The sequence below is a fragment of the Carcharhinus amblyrhynchos genome, chromosome 9 (genome assembly GCF_965287045.1).
Source record: "Carcharhinus amblyrhynchos chromosome 9, sCarAmb.v2.hapA, whole genome shotgun sequence".
In the NCBI taxonomy this organism is placed as follows: Eukaryota; Metazoa; Chordata; class Chondrichthyes; order Carcharhiniformes; family Carcharhinidae; genus Carcharhinus; species Carcharhinus amblyrhynchos.
Genome location: NC_137332.1, coordinates 4,523,877 through 4,543,435, shown reverse-complemented (window position 1 = coordinate 4,543,435; position 19,559 = coordinate 4,523,877). Strand labels below are relative to the sequence as shown.

General features: G+C 41.1%; 1 protein-coding gene across 1 annotated transcript in view; it reads right to left on the bottom strand.

The window, feature by feature from the left end:
- syde2 (synapse defective 1, Rho GTPase, homolog 2 (C. elegans)) overlaps positions 1–19,559 on the bottom strand; it is a 134,297-nt gene that overhangs the window by 30,703 nt on the left and 84,035 nt on the right. Inside the window, exon 4 of the mRNA XM_080195095.1 lies at positions 17,557–17,683. Within this exon, the coding sequence (XP_080051221.1) occupies positions 17,557–17,683 (127 nt within the window). The remainder of the gene's footprint in view (positions 1–17,556; positions 17,684–19,559) is intronic.

The window sequence follows — 19,559 nt, the reverse complement described above, 5'->3', positions numbered from 1 at the left end:
CCCCAATTGCCAGCTCACTGCTGTGTTTTACCCTGAATCTGTACTGAACAAATTTAGACAGCAAACTAAACCCAGAATCCACTACATTGCTTTCTCATTTTTCTTACTCACTGAACTGTTAAGCATACATGCTTAACTTTGACATGCAAATTTACACGAATGAATGCTGTGACGACGCAAGAACATTGCTATGGGCCTGTTCCCAAAATCAACACAGGACGGCAAACTGCAGGCTGCCAGTGCACTTCATTATAAGCAAGCCAATATCAGCCCAGTTGTTTTCTGGGTCAAGATTTGCTGCATTAATGCCCATTCCTGAGCTATTGTAAATCTGTCAAACAAGCAACTATCAGCTTTCAATGTCACTAATACTCAAAACAATTTTTCATTTCATAACATTCTGCAAACATTGCTGCATGTTTAGAAATTGCAACATTTTTCTCAAGCTCGATCATTTTGATAGATTAGATAATATACATGATCAAATAGGACCTGACAACTTATCACAAAAACTTGGCAAGCAAATTTTAAAATGTCATTTCGTTTAATTAGATCATAGCTATGCCAGCTTAAATTGTAGTTATTCGTGGTCATGCTGATGCAGCACATTTTAAAAAGTTGACTTAGTTTATTGGAAAAACAAATTTAGACATCTTGAAAATTTTGCCTTAACTTTAAGTCACAAACGTTAGCAGTTGGCAAGGCATGTAAATTCTTGCTTTTAAAACTTTAATATGGTGACATTTATTCACATAATAAGCAAAACAGAGTCAGCCGTAAACATATTAAGCTACCAATTCAGAAATCAAATTAATATTGTTAAAATGAGAGATCTAGAAAGCTTAAAACTACAGCCACTGTTATCTACTTCAATGCTGTTGGCCCATAATTTTATACGTACTGAAGTGGACAGACAAAATATTGCAGGTTGGCAAGCACAAAACCCTGGCTTACAGGATCATGCAGCCCATGTATTTAATAATGCATTTCCTTTCAAGTTACTTTTCTAATCGTGCTTTGAAGGTATCTAAGCTTCCATGCACACGCATTTTTCAAACTGTTTCATCAATCAACTACTCTTAATCAAATTAATGCTTCCCTGAATTACATCTGAATCTGGCTCTATTGATCTTAAATTCACATGTTGCTTTGTACTATCTCATGGCAGCAAAAATAGCCCTTGATCATTTATATTTACTTTCTAACATTTTGATATACTTAACAGCAGTATAGTTAGTCAATCCTCCATAGTAGCCTGCTGTGGCCAGGTGCATTTCTTAGTTGGATTTTTGTTAAATATTCAGCCACCAGTATAACAGTAACTAATTCTATTACTCAACTCAGTCCTTTGAAACATGTATGATACTGTATTTCCCATCTCTTATAGATAACTTCTGAGTTCCGAAGACTGAACCCATTTTGCCCTTTGGCTATTTTATATATTTAGTAATTTTGACTCACATGTCTACTAACTGTACTCGAACATATGAACAAAGAGCAAGAGTAGGCCATTCAGCCCTTCGAGCTTGTTCTGCCATTTAATATTATGGCTGATCTGTTAGTAACTTCAAATCTACATCCCATCTCACCCCCTCCTCTGCCTTAAAAAAAAATTCAGACTCTTCTTCCACTTTTTCAGGAAGACAGTTCTAAAGATCACAGTCCTCAGGAAAAAATTCACCTCCTCTTCATTTCAGATGGGCGATTCCTTATTTCTAAACAGTAACTCCAGTTCTAGACACTCCCATAAGAACATAAGAAATAGGAGCAGGAGTAGGCCATCTAGCCCTTCGAGCCTTCCCCGCCATTCAATAAGATCATGGCTGATCTGCAGTGGCTCAGTTCCACTTTCCCGCTTTCTCCCCATAACTCTTAATTCCCTTGTTGTCAAAAACCTATCTACCCGTGTCTTAAATATATTTAGCGAGGTAGCCTCCACCACTTCAACGGGCAGAGAATTCCAGAGATTCACCACCCTTTGAGTGAAGAAGTTCCTCCTCCCACATCTACCCTGACAAGATCCTTATTATCTTGTATGTTTCAATCATGCTGCTGCTTCACCTTCTAAACTCCAGCGGATACATAGAACATAGAACACTACAGCACAAACAGGCCCTTCGGCCCACAAGTTGCACCGATCACATCAACATCTATCTATAACCCCCAATCCCATAAAACCCCATATACTCATCCAGAAGTCTTTTAAAAGACCCCAGCGAGTTCGCCTCCACCACCACTGACGGCAGCCGATTCCACTCACTCACCACCCTCTGAGTGAAAAACTTACCCCTAACATCACTTCTGTACTTTCCTCCCCGCACCTTAAATCTGTGTCCTCTCGTAGCGACCATTTCAACCCGGGGAAATAGCCTCTGAGAATCCACCCCATCCATTCCTCTCAACATTTTATAAACCTCTATCAGGTCGCCTCTCAACCTTCGTCTCTCCAGGGAAAAGAGACCCAGCTCCCTCAACCTAACTTCATAAGGCATGCCTCCCAGTCCAGGCAACATCCTTGTAAATCTTCTCTGTACCCTTTCAATAGCTTCTACGTCTTTCCTATAGTGAGGCGACCAGAACTGCGCACAGTACTCCAAATGAGGCCTGACAAGGGTCTTATAAAGTTGCAGCATTGCCTCCCGACTCCTAAACTCAATCCCTCGATTAATGAAGGCCAGTACACCATACGCCTTCTTGACCACCTCTTCCACCTGCGAGGCCGATTTAAGAGTCCTGTGGACCCGGACCCCAAGATCCTTCTGCTCTTCAACACTACTAAGCCTTGCCTGTCCAATATTTCCTCATACGTCAACCCATCAATTCCAGGTAGTTGTCTGGTAAACCTGCTCTGAACTGCTTCCAACACTCTTATAACCTTCCTTAAATAAGGTGACCAATAAAGAGTACTCCAAATGTGGTCTCTAGTGCCTTGCACAACTGAAGCATAATCTCCCTAGTTTTGTACTGAATGTCTCTCATGATAAATATCAACATTCTATTAGCTTTCCTAATTACTTACTATACTTGCATATTTGCCTTTTGTGATTCACAAAGACATTGAACCTTCTGGACCTCAGTGCTCTGTAATCTCACACCATTTAGTTAATAGGCTGCTTTTTCACTGTTCCAACCAAAATTGACTATTACACATTTTCCCTCATTATACTCCATTTCTCAAATCTTTGCTCACTAACTTAACCTATCTTTGTCCTTTTGTAGCCTCCTTGTATCCTGAACAGAACTTACCTTGTGTCATCAACAAATTTGGCAACCATCCTATCCATCCCTTCATCCAAGCAATTTATATAAATTGTACCCTATATGCACACGCACAAACATTTTGTAATTTCCTTAGTAAATCTAAAATCATATATATAAAAAACATTAATAGACTTCTTAGACACGCGAACTTCAGTTATTCTGAACTGTAAACCACTCTGTCCCAGGCAACTTGCACATTAGAATGCCTTTGCTTTATTTCAAAGCTTTTATTACCTTTCATTATCCATAAAATCATTGACTCCAAGCCAATTTTCTGACCCAGTATCTTATCCAGACCTATCCCGTAACCCCACATATTTACCCCACTAACCTACTCATCTTGGGACACTAAGGGGCAATTTAGCATAGCCAATCAATCTAACCTGCACATCTGTGGACTGTGTGAGGAAACCAGAACACCTGCTGGAAACCCACACAGACATGGGAGAAGATGCCAACCCCACACAGTCAACAAAGGCTGGAACTGAACCTGGGTCCCTGGCACAGTGAAGTAGTAGTGCCAACCTCTGTGCCACCATGTTGTGAAGTTTCCCTTCCACTATTTAGTCCCGTATATACCTGTATGCTCAAACACTTCCGGAGGGATCCAATTGGACTCTTCCGGAAGGCCGCTGCCCTTGACTTGACATGTATGCCCAAGCCATCAACACCAGATTCATCAATACCAGATTCATCAACCGCACTTACAAGATGGCCCTGAACATCACCCAAGCACAACGCAATGCCATCTGCGCTCTTAAGACCAACTGCAACATTGTCATCAAACCAGCAGACAAAGGAGGGGCCATCGTCATACTGAACAAAATGGATTAATGCAAAGAAGTGTACTGACAACTGAACAACGAAGAACACTACAGGCAGTTACCCGCAGATCCAACTAAAGAACATACCCGTCAAGCCAACACTCTGATCAAGACCTTTGATCCAGACCTTCAGAGCACCCTCCTTGCTCTCATCCCACGTACTCCCCGCATTGGAGATCTCTACTGCCTCCCAAAGATACACAAGGCAAACACACCCAGCTGTCCCATCGTATCAGGCAATGGGACCCTGCGTGAGAATCTATCCGGCTATGTCGAGGTCATCCTGAAACCCATTGTACAAAGATGCCCCAGCTTTTGTGGTGACACTACAGACTTCTGGGGCCTCAGCTATTTACCATTTATATAGATGATCTGGAGGAGGGAACCGAGTGTATGGTGTCAAAATTTGCTGATGACACCAAGATTGATGGAACGACAAATTGTGCGGAGGGTGTGGAGAGTCTGCAGAAGGATCTAGGTAGGCTGGGCGAATGGGCCAGGAACTGGCAAATGGAATTTAATGTTGGCAAATGTGAGGTGGTCCACTTTGGTCGGAATAATGGTAGGAAGGACTATTACTTACGTGGCGAAAAACTGCAGCATGCGACGGTGCAGAGGGACCTGGGGGTCCTTGTGCATGAGTCGCAAAAACCCAGCCTGCAGGTGCAGCAGGTGGTCAGGAAGGCGAATGGGATGCTGGCCTTCACAGCGAGGGGGATTGAATATAAAAGTAGGGAGGTCTTGCTACAGCTGTACAGAGCACTGGTGAGGCCGCAGCTGGAGTACTGCGTGCAGTTTTGGTCGCCGCACTTACGCAAGGATATTTTGGCCTTGGAGGGAGTGCAGAGGAGGTTTACTAGGCTGATTCCGGAGTTGAGGGGGTTGAACTATGAGGAGAGGCTAAATAAACTAGGCTTGTACTCGTTAGAGTTTAGAAGAATGAGGGGAGATCTCATTGAGACATATAAGATGATGAATGGGATGGATAGGATAGAGGTGGAGAGGCTCTTCCCGCTCAGAAAGGACAGTAGGACTAGAGGGCACAGCCTCAAGATAAAGGTGGGGGGGGGGTGCGGTTTAGAACGGAGTTGAGGAGGAACGTCTTCACTCAAAGAGTGGTGAATCTCTGGAATTCTCTGCCCTTTGAAGTGGTGGAGGCTGCCTCGCTAAATATTTTTAAGACGAGGGTTGATAGGTTTTTGATAGGCAAGGGGATTAAGGGTTATGGGGAGAGGGCGGGAATGTGGAGCTGAGACACGACAGATCAGCCATGATCTTATTGAATGGCGGGGCAGGCTCGAGGGGCTAGATGGCCTACTCCTGCTCCTATTTCTTATGTTCTTCCTACAGAAACTCAGCACACATGGAGTAGTTGAACCAGGAGCACTCCTCGTCACAATGGATGTCTTGGCACTCTACATCAGCATCCCCCACGACGATGGCATTGCTGCAACTGCCTCAGTACTCAACGCCGACAACTGCCAGGTTCCAAATGCAATTTTACAACTCAGCCGCTTCATCCTGGACCACAACGTCTTCACCTTCCACAACCAGTTCTTCATCCAGACACACGGAACAGCCATGGGGACCAAATTCACACCTCAGTATGCCAACATCTTCATGCACAGGTTCGAACAAGACTTCTTCACCACACAAGACCTTCAATTGATGCTATACACTATATACAGTGATGACATTTTCTTCCTTTGGTCTCATGGTGAACAATCATTGAAACAACTATATGCTGACATCAACAAGTTCCATCCCACCATCAGAATCATCATGGACTACTCTCCTGAATTGACTGCATTCTTGGACACATGCATTTCCATCAAGGACGGTCACCTCAGCACCTCACTGTACCGCAAGCTCACAGATGCTCCACTTCTCCAGCTTCCATCCTAAACACGTTAAAGAAGCCATCCCCTACGGACAAGCCCTCCGTACACACAGGATCTGCTCAGATAAGGAAGATCACAACAGACACCTCCAGACACTGAAAGATGCTCTCATAAGAACAGGATATGGCGCTCGACTCATCGATCGACAGTTCCAACACGCCATAGCGAAAAACCGCACCAACCTCCTCAGAAGACAAACATGGAACACAGTGGACAGAGTACCCTTCATCATCCAGTACTTCTCCGGAGTCTTCAACATGAAGGGCTAGATGGCCTACTCCTGCTCCTATTTCTTATGATCTTATGTTCTTATGAAGACGAACATCTCGCCAAGGCCTTCCTCACACCCCCACTTCTTCCTTCAAACAACCGCACAACCTCAAACAGACCACTGTCCACAACAAACTACCCAGCCTTCAGGAGAACAGTGATCACGACACCACACAACCCTGCCACAGCAACATCTGCAAGACATGCTGGATCATCGACACGGATGCCATCACCTCACGTGAGAATACCATCCACCAGGTACACAGTACATACTCTTGCAACTCGGCCAACGTTGTCTACCTGATATGCTGCAGGAAAGGATGTCCCGAAACATGGTACATTGGGGAGACCATGCAGACGCCATGACAACGGATGAATGAACACCGCTCGACAAACACCAGGCAAGAGTATTCTCTTCTTGTTGGTGAACACTTCAGCAGTCACGGGCTTCTGATCTTTGGGTATGCGTTCTCCAAGGCAGCCTTCACGACACTCGACAGCGCAGAATTGCTGAACTGATAGCCAAGTTCCACACATGAGGATGGCCTCAATTGGGTTCTTGGGTTCAAGTCACACTATTTGTAACCCCCATGACTTGCCTGGGCTTGCAAAATCTTACTTACTGTCCTGTCTGGAGACAATACACATCTCTTTAACCTATGCTTAATACTATCTCCGCTCATATTGTCTGTACCTTTAAGACTTGATTAGCGTAAAGACTCGCATTCTAATCAGTATTCTATAAACTGAGTGTGTGTCTCTATATGACCTGTTTGTGATCAGAACTCCCCACTCACCTGATGAAGGGGCAAAGCCCCGAAAGCTAGTGGCGTTTGCTACCAAATAAACCTGTTGGACTTTAACCTGGCGTTGAGACTTCTTACTGTGTTTACCCCAGTCCAACTCCGGCATCTCCACATCATACTCTCATACCTAACAGTTAAAGCCACTTCTGACATGATATATGCAAATTACAAGATTACGTTCTAGTGACACCTGCAAAGTGCCTATTACTAATATCTGTACATCATCCAAACAAACTTAATAGTATCTGATTTCATGAATAATAAGTAGCATGAATGAAAAAATGCTAACGTACAATCACAGCTTCCTAATGTATTCATGGTAAATCAAATTCCAACTTGAATGCATCACGTGTCCTTGAAAACAAAAGTGAAAATGCGTACTTTTTAGGAAGGTGGGTTGACATTAGGAGTTTCTAATCTATGAGGATACCGTCTTTCTCCTCTCCCAAATTATGGCAGCTCCACATACTAACACCAATCTTTCCCAAATCTAGATTTCACCATAATATCAGACTGCATCCCCTTATTACTCAGCTCATTGAACATTTTCTGATTTATATATCATAGTTTAATATATATTTGTTAAAATCTGTACACATGCCAACACACAAACCTGGAAAAGCTGATTAACACCTTCAACAAAGCAGATACAATTGCAAATGAAGTTGACAATTCAAAGAACGATCAACAGCTCAAACCTGAATAAAGACATATAACTAAGATCACAGCTGTAAGGATAAAACTTAAAATAATTACACAATTTTCAGTTTTGATTAGTATTTTCAGGATACATTTCATAGCCCTATTGTTTTGTGGAAACAACAATGCAATGGTCTCATAAATGACGCACAAAAAATAATTTCAATCAAAACATAGTACAGTATGTTTTTTGCTTCCTTTTTTCTATTTGGGGAAAGGCCAAAGTGCACAAAATCCAAGTTTTGCAGTGATGGATTCAGCGATTTTGGAAGGGAAAGGTGAGCGATACTGATGGAAAAGTATATTTCCTGCACAGTGTTTCGTGGCATGCCCACATCTCCACAAATCCACTATGAAATTCATTTTTTCACACAGAATTTTGCAGGGTTTTGAAATAATTTGATATTCTACACTAAACATTTACATGAATGTGAAATATTCCTTCTTGGCTAAAAAGCACAAAACCATTCCCTAAAAAAAACACGTGGATGAAATAAAACATCACTGTACACAAATCAAGCTCACAATAGCAAGTACATTTTAAACCATCAACACGAATAAATTTCACTTTTCATGATACTACAGGAATAGAAGTCACTCCATCTATTGCCCAGTTTCTTTCAAAAGCCTCTCCTGACTGACATGCCAAAAGCACTAAGACATTTCACAACAATCAATAACTCAGTACATGACCTACTTTTGAACCTCTTACAATACAAAAAATAGGTGGCTATGAGATCAAGTCAAATCATCATAGGAAACGCTATGTTGCAGGCACTGGAACCAAAGTATAGGCACACGAAAATATCTAGGATACCTATCCCTTTCAATAATTACTTTACTGAAAAAAAACTTGTACCACTTACCGCACACTTGATTTCATTACAATAGAATTGTGAAACCGTATAGAGCTAAAAATACCATCTATTTTGCTCTTCAAGAAAATCACTACTCCCAAAACATGGTCAACTATTAACTATGCATGTGCTGCACACAACTGCTAACCTACTGTAACCAACCTACTACCCCATGTCAGAGAAACTGCACTATATCCTTGTAAATGTCTCTTGTGCATGTTTAATTGGCCTTCCACGTGCAATGCTGATGTCACCCCATTCACAATATCTCCTCCAAATTCTACAGGAGTAATGGTTCTCTTAATGGACAATCGTCTCCAAGTAGCTGCTCCTCCCAAGTGCCAATGAAAGTGGCCAATCACTCACCTACTTCAGAATGACAGTGGAAGCTGTCTATTATTGATTCCCTGATCAACAGCATAATTCACTCATCATCTATTGCCAGGATAATGGTGCCCTCTCCCACTGATCTGCCTTTATTATAACTGAGTGCCCTTTTCACCTGTCAAAGCAGCTGTTGGCAACCTGTGATTGCACCCAGTCCTTTAGTATGGATTAGATGCAAAAAAAAAGCTACTTTTATCCTGGTTCAATACATTTTCAGAATCAGAACTCAAATATCAAGTCTGCTCGCTTCCATTTGCACTCCAGGTATCTTTCCAACCTCGGTGAGAAGAACAATTTGCGTTGAATCATGGGCAGCTTTAGAAGTGAACTAGGTTCACCTGATCAAAATTGAATTTCAAAATTGACCAAACCCTCCAAACATACAACCTTAGAAAGGTCACAAATTTTAAATCACAAATTTGGAAGGACAGAACTCTCACCCATTACCATCCAATTTGTTAGTTTTTTTTGATATATAATTCATTGCCAATTTCTCTATATTCAAGATAAATTGTTTGCTGCAGGTTGTGTCTCAACTTACTAGAAAAATAGGACAATTTATGATTTTAATTTACCTCAGATGTTTTATTTAAATTAGTTGCAAATAAAATAAAGGTGTGAAATATACAAGAAAATGACTACACAGCAATCTGCAGTTATAATCATTAATTCCAAAAGAAAACAGGAGGAAGAAATGGAAATGTATATAAAACTATCCATGGAATTCATCTGGATTGCTTGTTCTTTTCTTCCACCACTCTCTCCCCCACTCCTCAAGCAACTTATTAAACCAGTAAATCGACCACTATTGAGAATTTCAAGTATTTAGTCAAGAAGTCCATTTTATATATGTGTATATGCATTTTTAAAATTCTAACGCACATCAACACCCAAGCAAGTTTAGAATAATCAATACATGGACTCCACACTATATGGCTGCTTGTACTTTTTTTTCCAAAACTAACACAGCTAATTACAAGACAAAATGAAAACGAAGTATCAAATTTGTTGGCCTCCACAAAACATTATTTCTTCCATGCCAAACAACTGAAATGGCAAAAAAAAATGTTGAGTATTCAAAATTTAGGTACAAGAACAGCACTGTTTTCAGAGTCTGTCACAGACGACAGTAAACTTTCAGTCAGTGGTATTGCTGTCTGCTAGCATTAATTGGTCCCTGTTGCGTTTAATGATATAGACTCACATTCCAGGGTCACAGACATTCAAGCACCCTAGGGGTTACACATTTAGATGGTCAATTACCTGAACTATGCCCTGTCTAAGTGTACGAGTGGCGCCAAAATGTGATGTTATGCATTTCTTCCTTAACTGGGTTTCATTAATGCCGCTGGAATGTCAAATAACCAATGTTATTTTTAAATAACTACATAACATACATGCAGAGGTGAACCCTGTCACTCAAGTAGTTCATTCATTTATCCAAAAAAAACGTGCAGGGAGACTACAATCCCCTTCAGAACTACTGAATAGCTTTGCTCATGTAGGTAAATGGAGGATTGATATCATGTATAAATGGATGAGGATCACATTGCTTGAGAAAGTCAATATAATATTATTACATATTTAAAAAGAAAGCACAAACTAAATGCTCCAAAAAATCTAAAAATAGCAAAATAAAAACTGTTCCATCAATATTTTTATCCAATTTTGACTAAGTTCAACAAATTTAAAAAGCCTTTACGATGAAATGTTCACGATACCAATAACTCAATGAACATAGACCTCTCTCAATGCTGTTTCTTTCTTTAGCTAAAAATGTCACAATGTACCTGACATTTTTAAATTAACTATTGATATCTTAACGTAAAACAGCTTTGTGCTAGTAAAATTTAAATTGAATGTGACATTGCAGTTTTCCTGCAAGACTGGAGCACTTAAATAAAACTAATATTTATTTGTTTTGTTTGATAGGATTAATCCTCCTTGGCCTTACAACACCTAATTGTGTTCCTAAGGTGAAAGAAGAGCATTCATTTAGATGAAAAACAAAACTCGGAAGGTCTAAATATTTCAACAAGAATGGAATTTGCAATTATGTTTTTCATTTTAAATTAAAATTACTGCCAGATGCAGTTCAGGGGCATCATTCCTGCCTCTTGTAAGAAATTGTGTTCCAAGTCCCACTCTAGAGACTCAAGTGTTATGTCCGCAATAAAACATCAGGGAGAATGGCACTGTTAGATCCACCATCTTTTAGATGTTAAAACGAGGCCCTGCCGTAGGTAAAACCATGGGGTGGGGAAACTTTCAGAAACTATTAGGGACAGAGTAGTCACGTGGACAAATGCCTGTTAGCTGAGAGTCAGCAAGGATTTCTTAAGGCAACATAGTGCTTAACTAACAGAACTAACTATGTTTTTTTGAATTTTTCAGAGAGGTTACAGGGAGGACTGATGAGAGCAATGTCTTTGATGCAGTGTATATGGGTTTCCAAAAAGCATTTGATACAGTGTCGCACAACAGGCTTGAGTGATATTATAATTCAGAGAATAAAAGGGAGAGTAACAACATGGATACAAAATTGGCTGGAGAGAATTTATTAATGGATGCTTCCCGGGCTAGAGGAAGGTCTGTAGTGGAGTTACCAGGGGTCAGTATTGGGACCCTTGCTTTTCTTCACATATATTAAAGATTGACACCTTGGTGTACAGTTTCAATATTTGCAGACAATACACAACTTAGAAGCATTATGAACTGTGAGGAAGATAGTGTAGAATTTCAAAAGGATATAGAAGTTGTTGGAACGGATTGATAGGTGGAAGATGAAGTTCAATGTGGAGAAATACAACGTTATACATTTTGATAGGAAACATAGAAAATAGGAGCAGGAGGAGGCTATTCAGCCCTTTAAGCCTACTCCACTATTCATTATGATCATGGCTGATCATCCAACTCAACAGCCTGATCTGCTTTTCCCCCATATCCTTTGATGACCTTCACTCCAAGAGCTATATTTAATTCCTTCTTGAAAACAATATTGTGACCTTAACTGCTTTCTGTGGTAGTGAATTTGCAGGTTTACCACAGGATGAGGAAATCTTATCGCATCTCAGCGCTGAAAGGTTTACCACATATCCTTAGATTGTGAACCCTGGTTCTGGACACCCCCACCATCAGGAACATCCTTCCTGCATTGACACTGTCCAGTCTTGTTAATTTTTTAGGTTTCTAGGTGCTCCTTCTCTACCATTCTTCTAAACTCCAGCAAATATAATCCTAATTGACTCTCTCTTCCCTTATACATCAGTCCCGCCATCCCAGGAATCAGTCTGCTAAACCTTTTCTGCACTCCCTCTATACCAAAAACATCATTCTGCAGATAAGGAGACCAAAACCGCATGTGAACGAGGTTCTGCCATTTGTCCTGCTCCCAATAGAGAGCCTAATTTATACTTTCAAAGATGAGAATGCCAATCCCAACATTAATGAGACAAACACAGAAAATAAGAGGAGTTGTCAGCCCTTCAGCCCACTGAGCCTGCTCCACCATTTACTGTCGTCATGGCTGATCTTTTAATACTAATTTTCTTCAATTTCTCCTCCTCACTAGACCTTGCTTCCCTAGCATTTCTGGGCAAGATTGTGCCTTCTTCTGTGAAGGCAGAAGTACAGTAGTAGTTTAATTGCTTCGCCATCTCTGACAGTTGAACATGCACGATGGCACAGTGGTTAGCACTGCTGCCTCACAGTGCCATGGACTCGGGTGGAATTCCCTACTTGGGTCACTGTCAATGTGGAATCTGCATGTTCTCCCTGTGTCTGTGTGGGCTTCCTCCAGGTGCTCCAGTTTCCGCCCACAGTCCAAATGACGTACTGGTTAGGTGCACTGGCCGTGCTAAATTCTCTCCTTATGTACCCGAACAGGCAATGGAGTGTGGTGACTAGGGGATTCTCACAGTAACTTCATTGCAGGGTTAATGTAAGCCTACTTATGACACTAATAATAAAACAAACTCATCTCGCTTATTAACCTGTTCTTTGTACACGATGAAAAGGTCAAATACTTGGGAGGTCATTCTAGATCCCAAGATCAAGCTGTCCCACTCCCTATCATTCTGGTGTGCTCCATGTGCCAATCCAATAATTGCTTGAAAGTTCCTAAAGTGTCCGACTCCACTATCACAGCAGGCAGTGCATTCCACTTTTTTTTTGCTATGTTTTTGATATAGAGAAAGTGCAGAGAAGGTTTAGCAGACTGATTCCTGGGATGGCAGGACTGATGTATAAGGAGAGAGAGTTAATTAGGGCTTTATATTTGCTGGAGTTTAGTAGAATGGTGGGGAAGGATCACCTAGAAATCTAAAAAATTAACAAGACTGGACATTGTAATGGACCTTGTATGACAAGCAGCCAAAGACGGTTTAAAGGGAGAAGTAAGGAAATCAGAGGGATTAAAATATATGAAACACAGATACAACCTGCTGCATTAGGAAATTCTAATTTCCTCAGAGCATAAGGTCCGTGATTTGCTTTCCCAAACAGCTCTGCTGCGGTCAAATTCTAAAAATAGCTCACTATATCTTCTTTAGAGATCTCAGGTAATACCTGAAACTCATTTATAGTGATTGCTAATATAAAGTGAGCTTCAGCATGAGTTTATTCTCTGAACCAATGAATTGTACTTTTAAGTTTTGCCTAAGGCTTTAATGCAATGAAGACAGATGTGGAGAACATTTTGTGACATTCTTTTTTTCTGCCTACATGATAACAGAATAATGAAAGAACTCTTCAAGCATACACAAAAAGTCTGCTAACTCAGACTCCAATGATTACTGCTGCCATCAGCTCTTTGAAGTAGGCTTTGGCTCTGATTGCGCCTGAAAGCAATCAACCACTTGATTTGCCCAGGAAACATGTTTGTCAGAAACAAGGGATCGAATTATCACCTGCTAGTGGAGTCAGGACCAGGTGTGGCTGTAATTTTAAGTTTGCGTTCCTGGAGGGTGACACTGGTCCTGATGCTGCTGGAACACACCACTACTTTCAAAATGAGGATGGAGATAGAAAACCCCTGGCTTCTTATTTAACAGCCCATTAAATTCCTTGAGGAGATTGTTAACAAGCCAGGGCGGATAAGAAAGGAATTTTTAAAGTTGAAGATGCTGAACATAAACAGTCTGGTGAACACTAGTGCACAGCTGTTAGGCTCAAAGTGAGCAGAAGTTAGTTAATTTAGTTTTGCCAAAAAAAATTCAGAAGCTGGTGGACATTGTGCCAAATTGTCCATTTTACCTTCCATTTAGTAGTTTGGCCACATTTGTGCTCAGTGCCCTCCAGGGTGATACCTGCTGTCTTTGGTAACATGCCATCGTGGTTGCCATCTGCCCTTGCTGCTTGCCTTCACAGGCAGCTCTCAGAAATTTAATGAATTTTCCCTTAGTTTAAGATTTCGCTCTCTGCAATTCTGCCTCACCCTGGAGTTTGTACTGTCAATTGAACTTTTACTGCTTTCTCCCATATTAATAGCCATATTCCCTGCCAAGAAAAAATTATACAGTAAGAAAATTGTTGGAAACAGTTCTCTGCAGTCCTGGGACAAAAGTTTGATGTCCATTCTATTCAATGCTAAATTCTAGGCAACTTGCTAAGGTAAATGCATTGTTATTTGGGAAACAACATTTACTACAGCACTCTTTTGTTGAGGATTTCCAAAATTCTGAGGTTGGAGGGAAATAAATTGGTGTTAAATCCATTGTCATAGATATTGTAGAATTCCCACAGTGCAGAAGGAGGCCATTCAGCCCATCAAGTCTGCACCACCTCTCTGATAAGAGAGTGTCTTAGCCAGGTCCCATGCCCCATCCTATCCTTTAATCCATCTAACCTAAACGTCCTGTGACATGAAGAGGCTATTTAACATAGCCAATTCACCTAACCTGCATATCTTTGGACTGTGGGGAGGAAACCAGAGCACCAGGAGAAACCCACACAGATGCGGGAGAATGTGCAAACTCCATACAACCAAGTCTGTAATCAAAACTTTTGATTTGATTTATTATTGTCACATGTATTAGCTTTCAGTGAAAAGTATTGTTTCTTGCGCGCTATACAAAGCACACCGTTCATAGAGAAGTTAACGAGAGAGTGCAGAACGTAGTGTTACAGTCATAGCTAGGGTGTAGAGAAATGTCAACTTAACGCAAGATAAGTCCATTTAAAAGTCTGATGGCAGCAGAGAAGAAACTGTTCTCGAGTCGGTTGGTACGTGACCTCAGACCTTTGTATCATTTTCCTGACAGAAGAAGGTGGAAGAGAGAATGTGCGGGGTGCGTGGGGTCCTTAATTATTATGGCTGCATTTCTGAGGCAGTGGAAAGTGTAGACAAAGTCAGTGGATGGGAGGCTGGTTTGCGTCAGTCCCTGACACTGAGGCAGCAATGCTAACTGCTGTGCCATCAAGGAAGGCTCCAGGTATTCCTAGCTGAAAAGTGTCAATTCTTTGGAGTTTTCTTAATATACTTATGAAGTATTAAATATTAAGCTAGGACGTCAAGACGGATGAATGATGGGAAAAGGATTGTTGCATGTTTAACAAGGAGGATAAACAACCTCAGGCTAAAGGGACTATCTTTTAAAACAGAGATGAGGAGGAATTTCTTCAGCCAGAAAGTGGTGAATCTGTGGAACTCTTTGCCGCAGAAGGCTGTGCAGGCCAGGTATTGAGTGTCTTTAAGACAGAGATAGATAGATTCTTGATTAATAAGGGGATCAGGGGTTACGGGGAAAAGGCAGGAGAATGGGGATGAGAAAAGTATCAGCCATGATTGAATGGCAGAGCAGGCTCGATGGGCTGAGTGGCCTAATTCTGCTTCCATGTCTCATGCTCTAAATGATTAAGATTTTTGAACATGTGTGCTCAATGTGTTCATATCCAAAACAATTTTGGAACCAAGTTGCATTTATCTAATAGACTGAAAACTGAATCAGAGGTAGAAACATAAATATAGAAACAGGAGCAGGCTACTGGGACCTTTGAGCCTGCTCACCATTCAATATGACCATGGCCTATCTTAGCACCATACTCCAGTGCTCTCCCCATGGCTTCGACACTTTGATAGTCTAGAAATCCATTTATTTCCTTCTTAAATACATTCAATGGCTATGGTCTCCACAGCCTTCTGTGGTAGAGAATTCCACAAGTTCACCACTCAGTAAAGAAATTTCTCATCTCAGTTCTAAATGGTCTACCCCTTACCCTGAGAATGTGACCCCTTTTCTAATGCCTTGCACCTCCCACTGCACTCCTTCTAAGCAAAGTATTTCAGACTACAAAGTTTGTTTGCAAGGGATACTTATAAAACTGCATAAAAAACCCAGTGATTTAATTACAGATCTGTCTTTCCAAACCTGACTATGCCTAGTGAGATCATGGCGGTTTATAACAGGTGAAATACTGACGATTAAAGACCTGTCACTGATGATATGACCAAGTGAATGTGATGAATGATGAGCTACCACACAAGAATAGAGGAGAACACAAAAGCAGACTGGGTTAATTTGAAGATTTTGTGGAATGCATTAACAATCAAATCGACTAAGCCCCAGTGTCAATACTGTTTTAACATGTCGCTGAAATGGGATACCAAAGATTTTGCTCACTGTATCTACACTTTGTATACATTCTTCTTTTCATCTCAAAGCTGACGAAAACTCAAAGCCACAAAGTCATTTTATAAGGAGGAGGTGGGGGCTAGTTAAAAAATACTTTGGGCCCCTTAGATCATCATGATCTTCCAATTTTAAGCATAAACCATAAAATTCGTAGAATCCCTACAGTGCAGGTGGTGACTATTTGGCCCAACAAATCTGCACTGACCCTCCAAAAGAGCATCTCATCTAAGCTCTTGCTGCTGTTCTATCCCCATAACCCCCTGCAATTACTATGGACACTAAAGGCAATTTAGCATGATCAATTCTCCTAACCTGCACATCTTCAGACTGTGGGAGGAAACCAGAGCACCCAGAGTAAACCCACACAGACACAAGGAGAATGTGCAGACTCCACACAGTCACCAAGGCCAGAATTGAACCCGGGTCCCTGGCGCTGTCAGGCAGCAGTGCTAACCAGTGTGCTACTGTGTGGCCCCATTTTGAAAATGGCTTGAAATGTAAGCTTCTGTTCACGTACTTTTTTCAGTATTGTTTTAATAGATAGTTGCATTAGGGAGCTTTGATATGAACAAATACCTACAATACTTGGAAAGAGTTTGATAGTTTTCTTTGCCTAAAAATATGTCCATGGAAAATTTAATAAAATTAGTTCTATTATCAGAAAAGTAAAGCGCTGTAATTATAACAAACACTATGGTTAGGATTTTCTGGCCATTTTCATGCTGACAGGATCTTTCCAGTCCCACCAACTACAACCCTCCATCACTGGTTCTCCGCCAGCCAAAACCTGCCTATATATGTGGTACCAAACCTTGGGTTAGACGTTTTAGGAGCTCCTCAATTTTGCAACAAGGACCTAAAAAGTCTCTGGAAATTGATATTATTCAAACACAAAAGCAGAGAAACTATACCACATTTACCTGTAATGACATTGATATCTGGGTAAAGGTTTTCGGATAAGCCAACGGCCTTGCTGTCACGCTCAAAAGCCTCGCGAAGCTCTTTCTTAACTGCAGCAGAGCCACAAAGGCGGTAAAGGCCCACAACCTAGAAACAGAGGCACAGGATGATAAACAATGGCTGCTTCAGATTTTAAAAAGGCACAAACTTGATTATAAATATTTCCGTCAGACCAGTCATCACAAGACTTTAAAAATTATGTGCATTAAGCTCTACTCATTATTATTTTGAGATTCTGGAGGAGTGAAAGCAAGAACAAGGAGGTTAGAGCAGAAGGTTAAGGCAATGAAGTAGCATGAACAGGTTTTCAAAAGTCAAAACCAAGACACTTTCGGTAGAATTTTCTGGCCATATTCATCCCGAAACTGGAAAATCCCACTCGAGGTCAACTGACCCTTTCTACGGTCTGCCCCTTGCCCACCACAAATTCCTGTGGTGAGCCGGACAGGAAAATTCTCCCTTTTGAAAACATTTGAGAAGGTGGGGATCTGATGATGACACATTTGGTGACCAATGGCAGAAGTCTGGGAGAAGGGCAGTTGAAGGCTAAAGAATAGAAAATCAGTATGCTATTTAAATGGAGAGCAATGCAGAACTCACTGGTACAGAGGAATCCGGTACACAAGCCACAAAACAGTTAGTACTTATATACAGTAAGTAATTAGGAAAGCAATCTGGATGTTGATCTTTATTGCTAAGGGAATGGAATATAAAAGTAGGGACATTTCGCCACAGTTGTACCGGGCATTGGTGAGGCCACAAGTGCAGTATTGTGTATTGTTTTGGTCTCCTTATTTGAAAAAGGATATAAATGCATTAAAAGCAGTTCAGAAAAGATTCAATTAGCTGAATCCTGCGATGAAGGGCTTATTTTATGAAGAAAAGTTGAATTGCTTCAGCTTATGTACACACTGGTGTTTCGAAGAGTGAGAGGTGATGTTTTTGAGATAGGATGGATAATGGAAAGATATTTTCTCCAGCTGGGGACTAGAACTGGACAACAGGACAAAGTTTAAATTCTGTGGAATTTTCTTTCCTGGAAAGCAGTGGAGGATTGGGTCACTGAATTTACTCAAGGCTCAGTTGGATAGATTTCTAACAGAAGGGGTTGAGGGGTTGCCCAGGCAAGAAAGTGGAGTTGAGACCACAATCAGTTCAATTATGATCTTACTGAATGATGGAGCAAGCTCGAAGGACCAAATGGCCTACTCCCAAGTCCTCTGTTCCTATGCAATGACATCTCTCAGAACATGTCCTGCCAGAGTTGGTAACCCTATTAAGACATCCAGTTATTGAAGAGAGCAGGTAGGAACCACAAGCTTCTGGTTCAATTACATTTCTGCCTCATTTTCTTAAGAAAGGGTCTTGTTTGTCGCAAGACCCAGCCAGAATCCGCTAATCCATTATTATGTAATGCACAATGGTAAGACCAATCTAGATTCAAAAGTTTCATTTATTTCCATTTGCACACTGGATTCTGGTTTCAAAGAACAAAGAAAATTGCAGTACAGGAACAGGCCCTTTGGCCCTCTAAGCCTGCATCGACCATGCTGCCCAACTGAACTAAAACCTCCTACGCTTCTGAGGACCATATCCCTCTATTCCCATCCTATTCCTGTATTTGTCAAGGTGCTCCTTAAAACTCACTACTGTATTTGTTTTCACTACCTCCCCCAGCTGCAAGTTCCAGGCACCCACCATCCTCTGTGTAAAAAAACTTCATACATCTGCTTTAAACCTCACCCCTCGCACCTTAAACCTATGCCCCCTAATAATTGACTCTTCTACCCTGAGAAAAAGCTTTTGGCTATTCACTCTGTCCAAGTCCCTCATAATCTTGTAGACTTTTATCAGGTTATTCCTCAGCTTTTGTCGTTCCAGTGAGAACAAACCCAGTTTCTCCAACCTCTCCTCATAGCTAATGTCCTCCATTCCAGGCAACATCCTGGTAAATCTTTTCTGT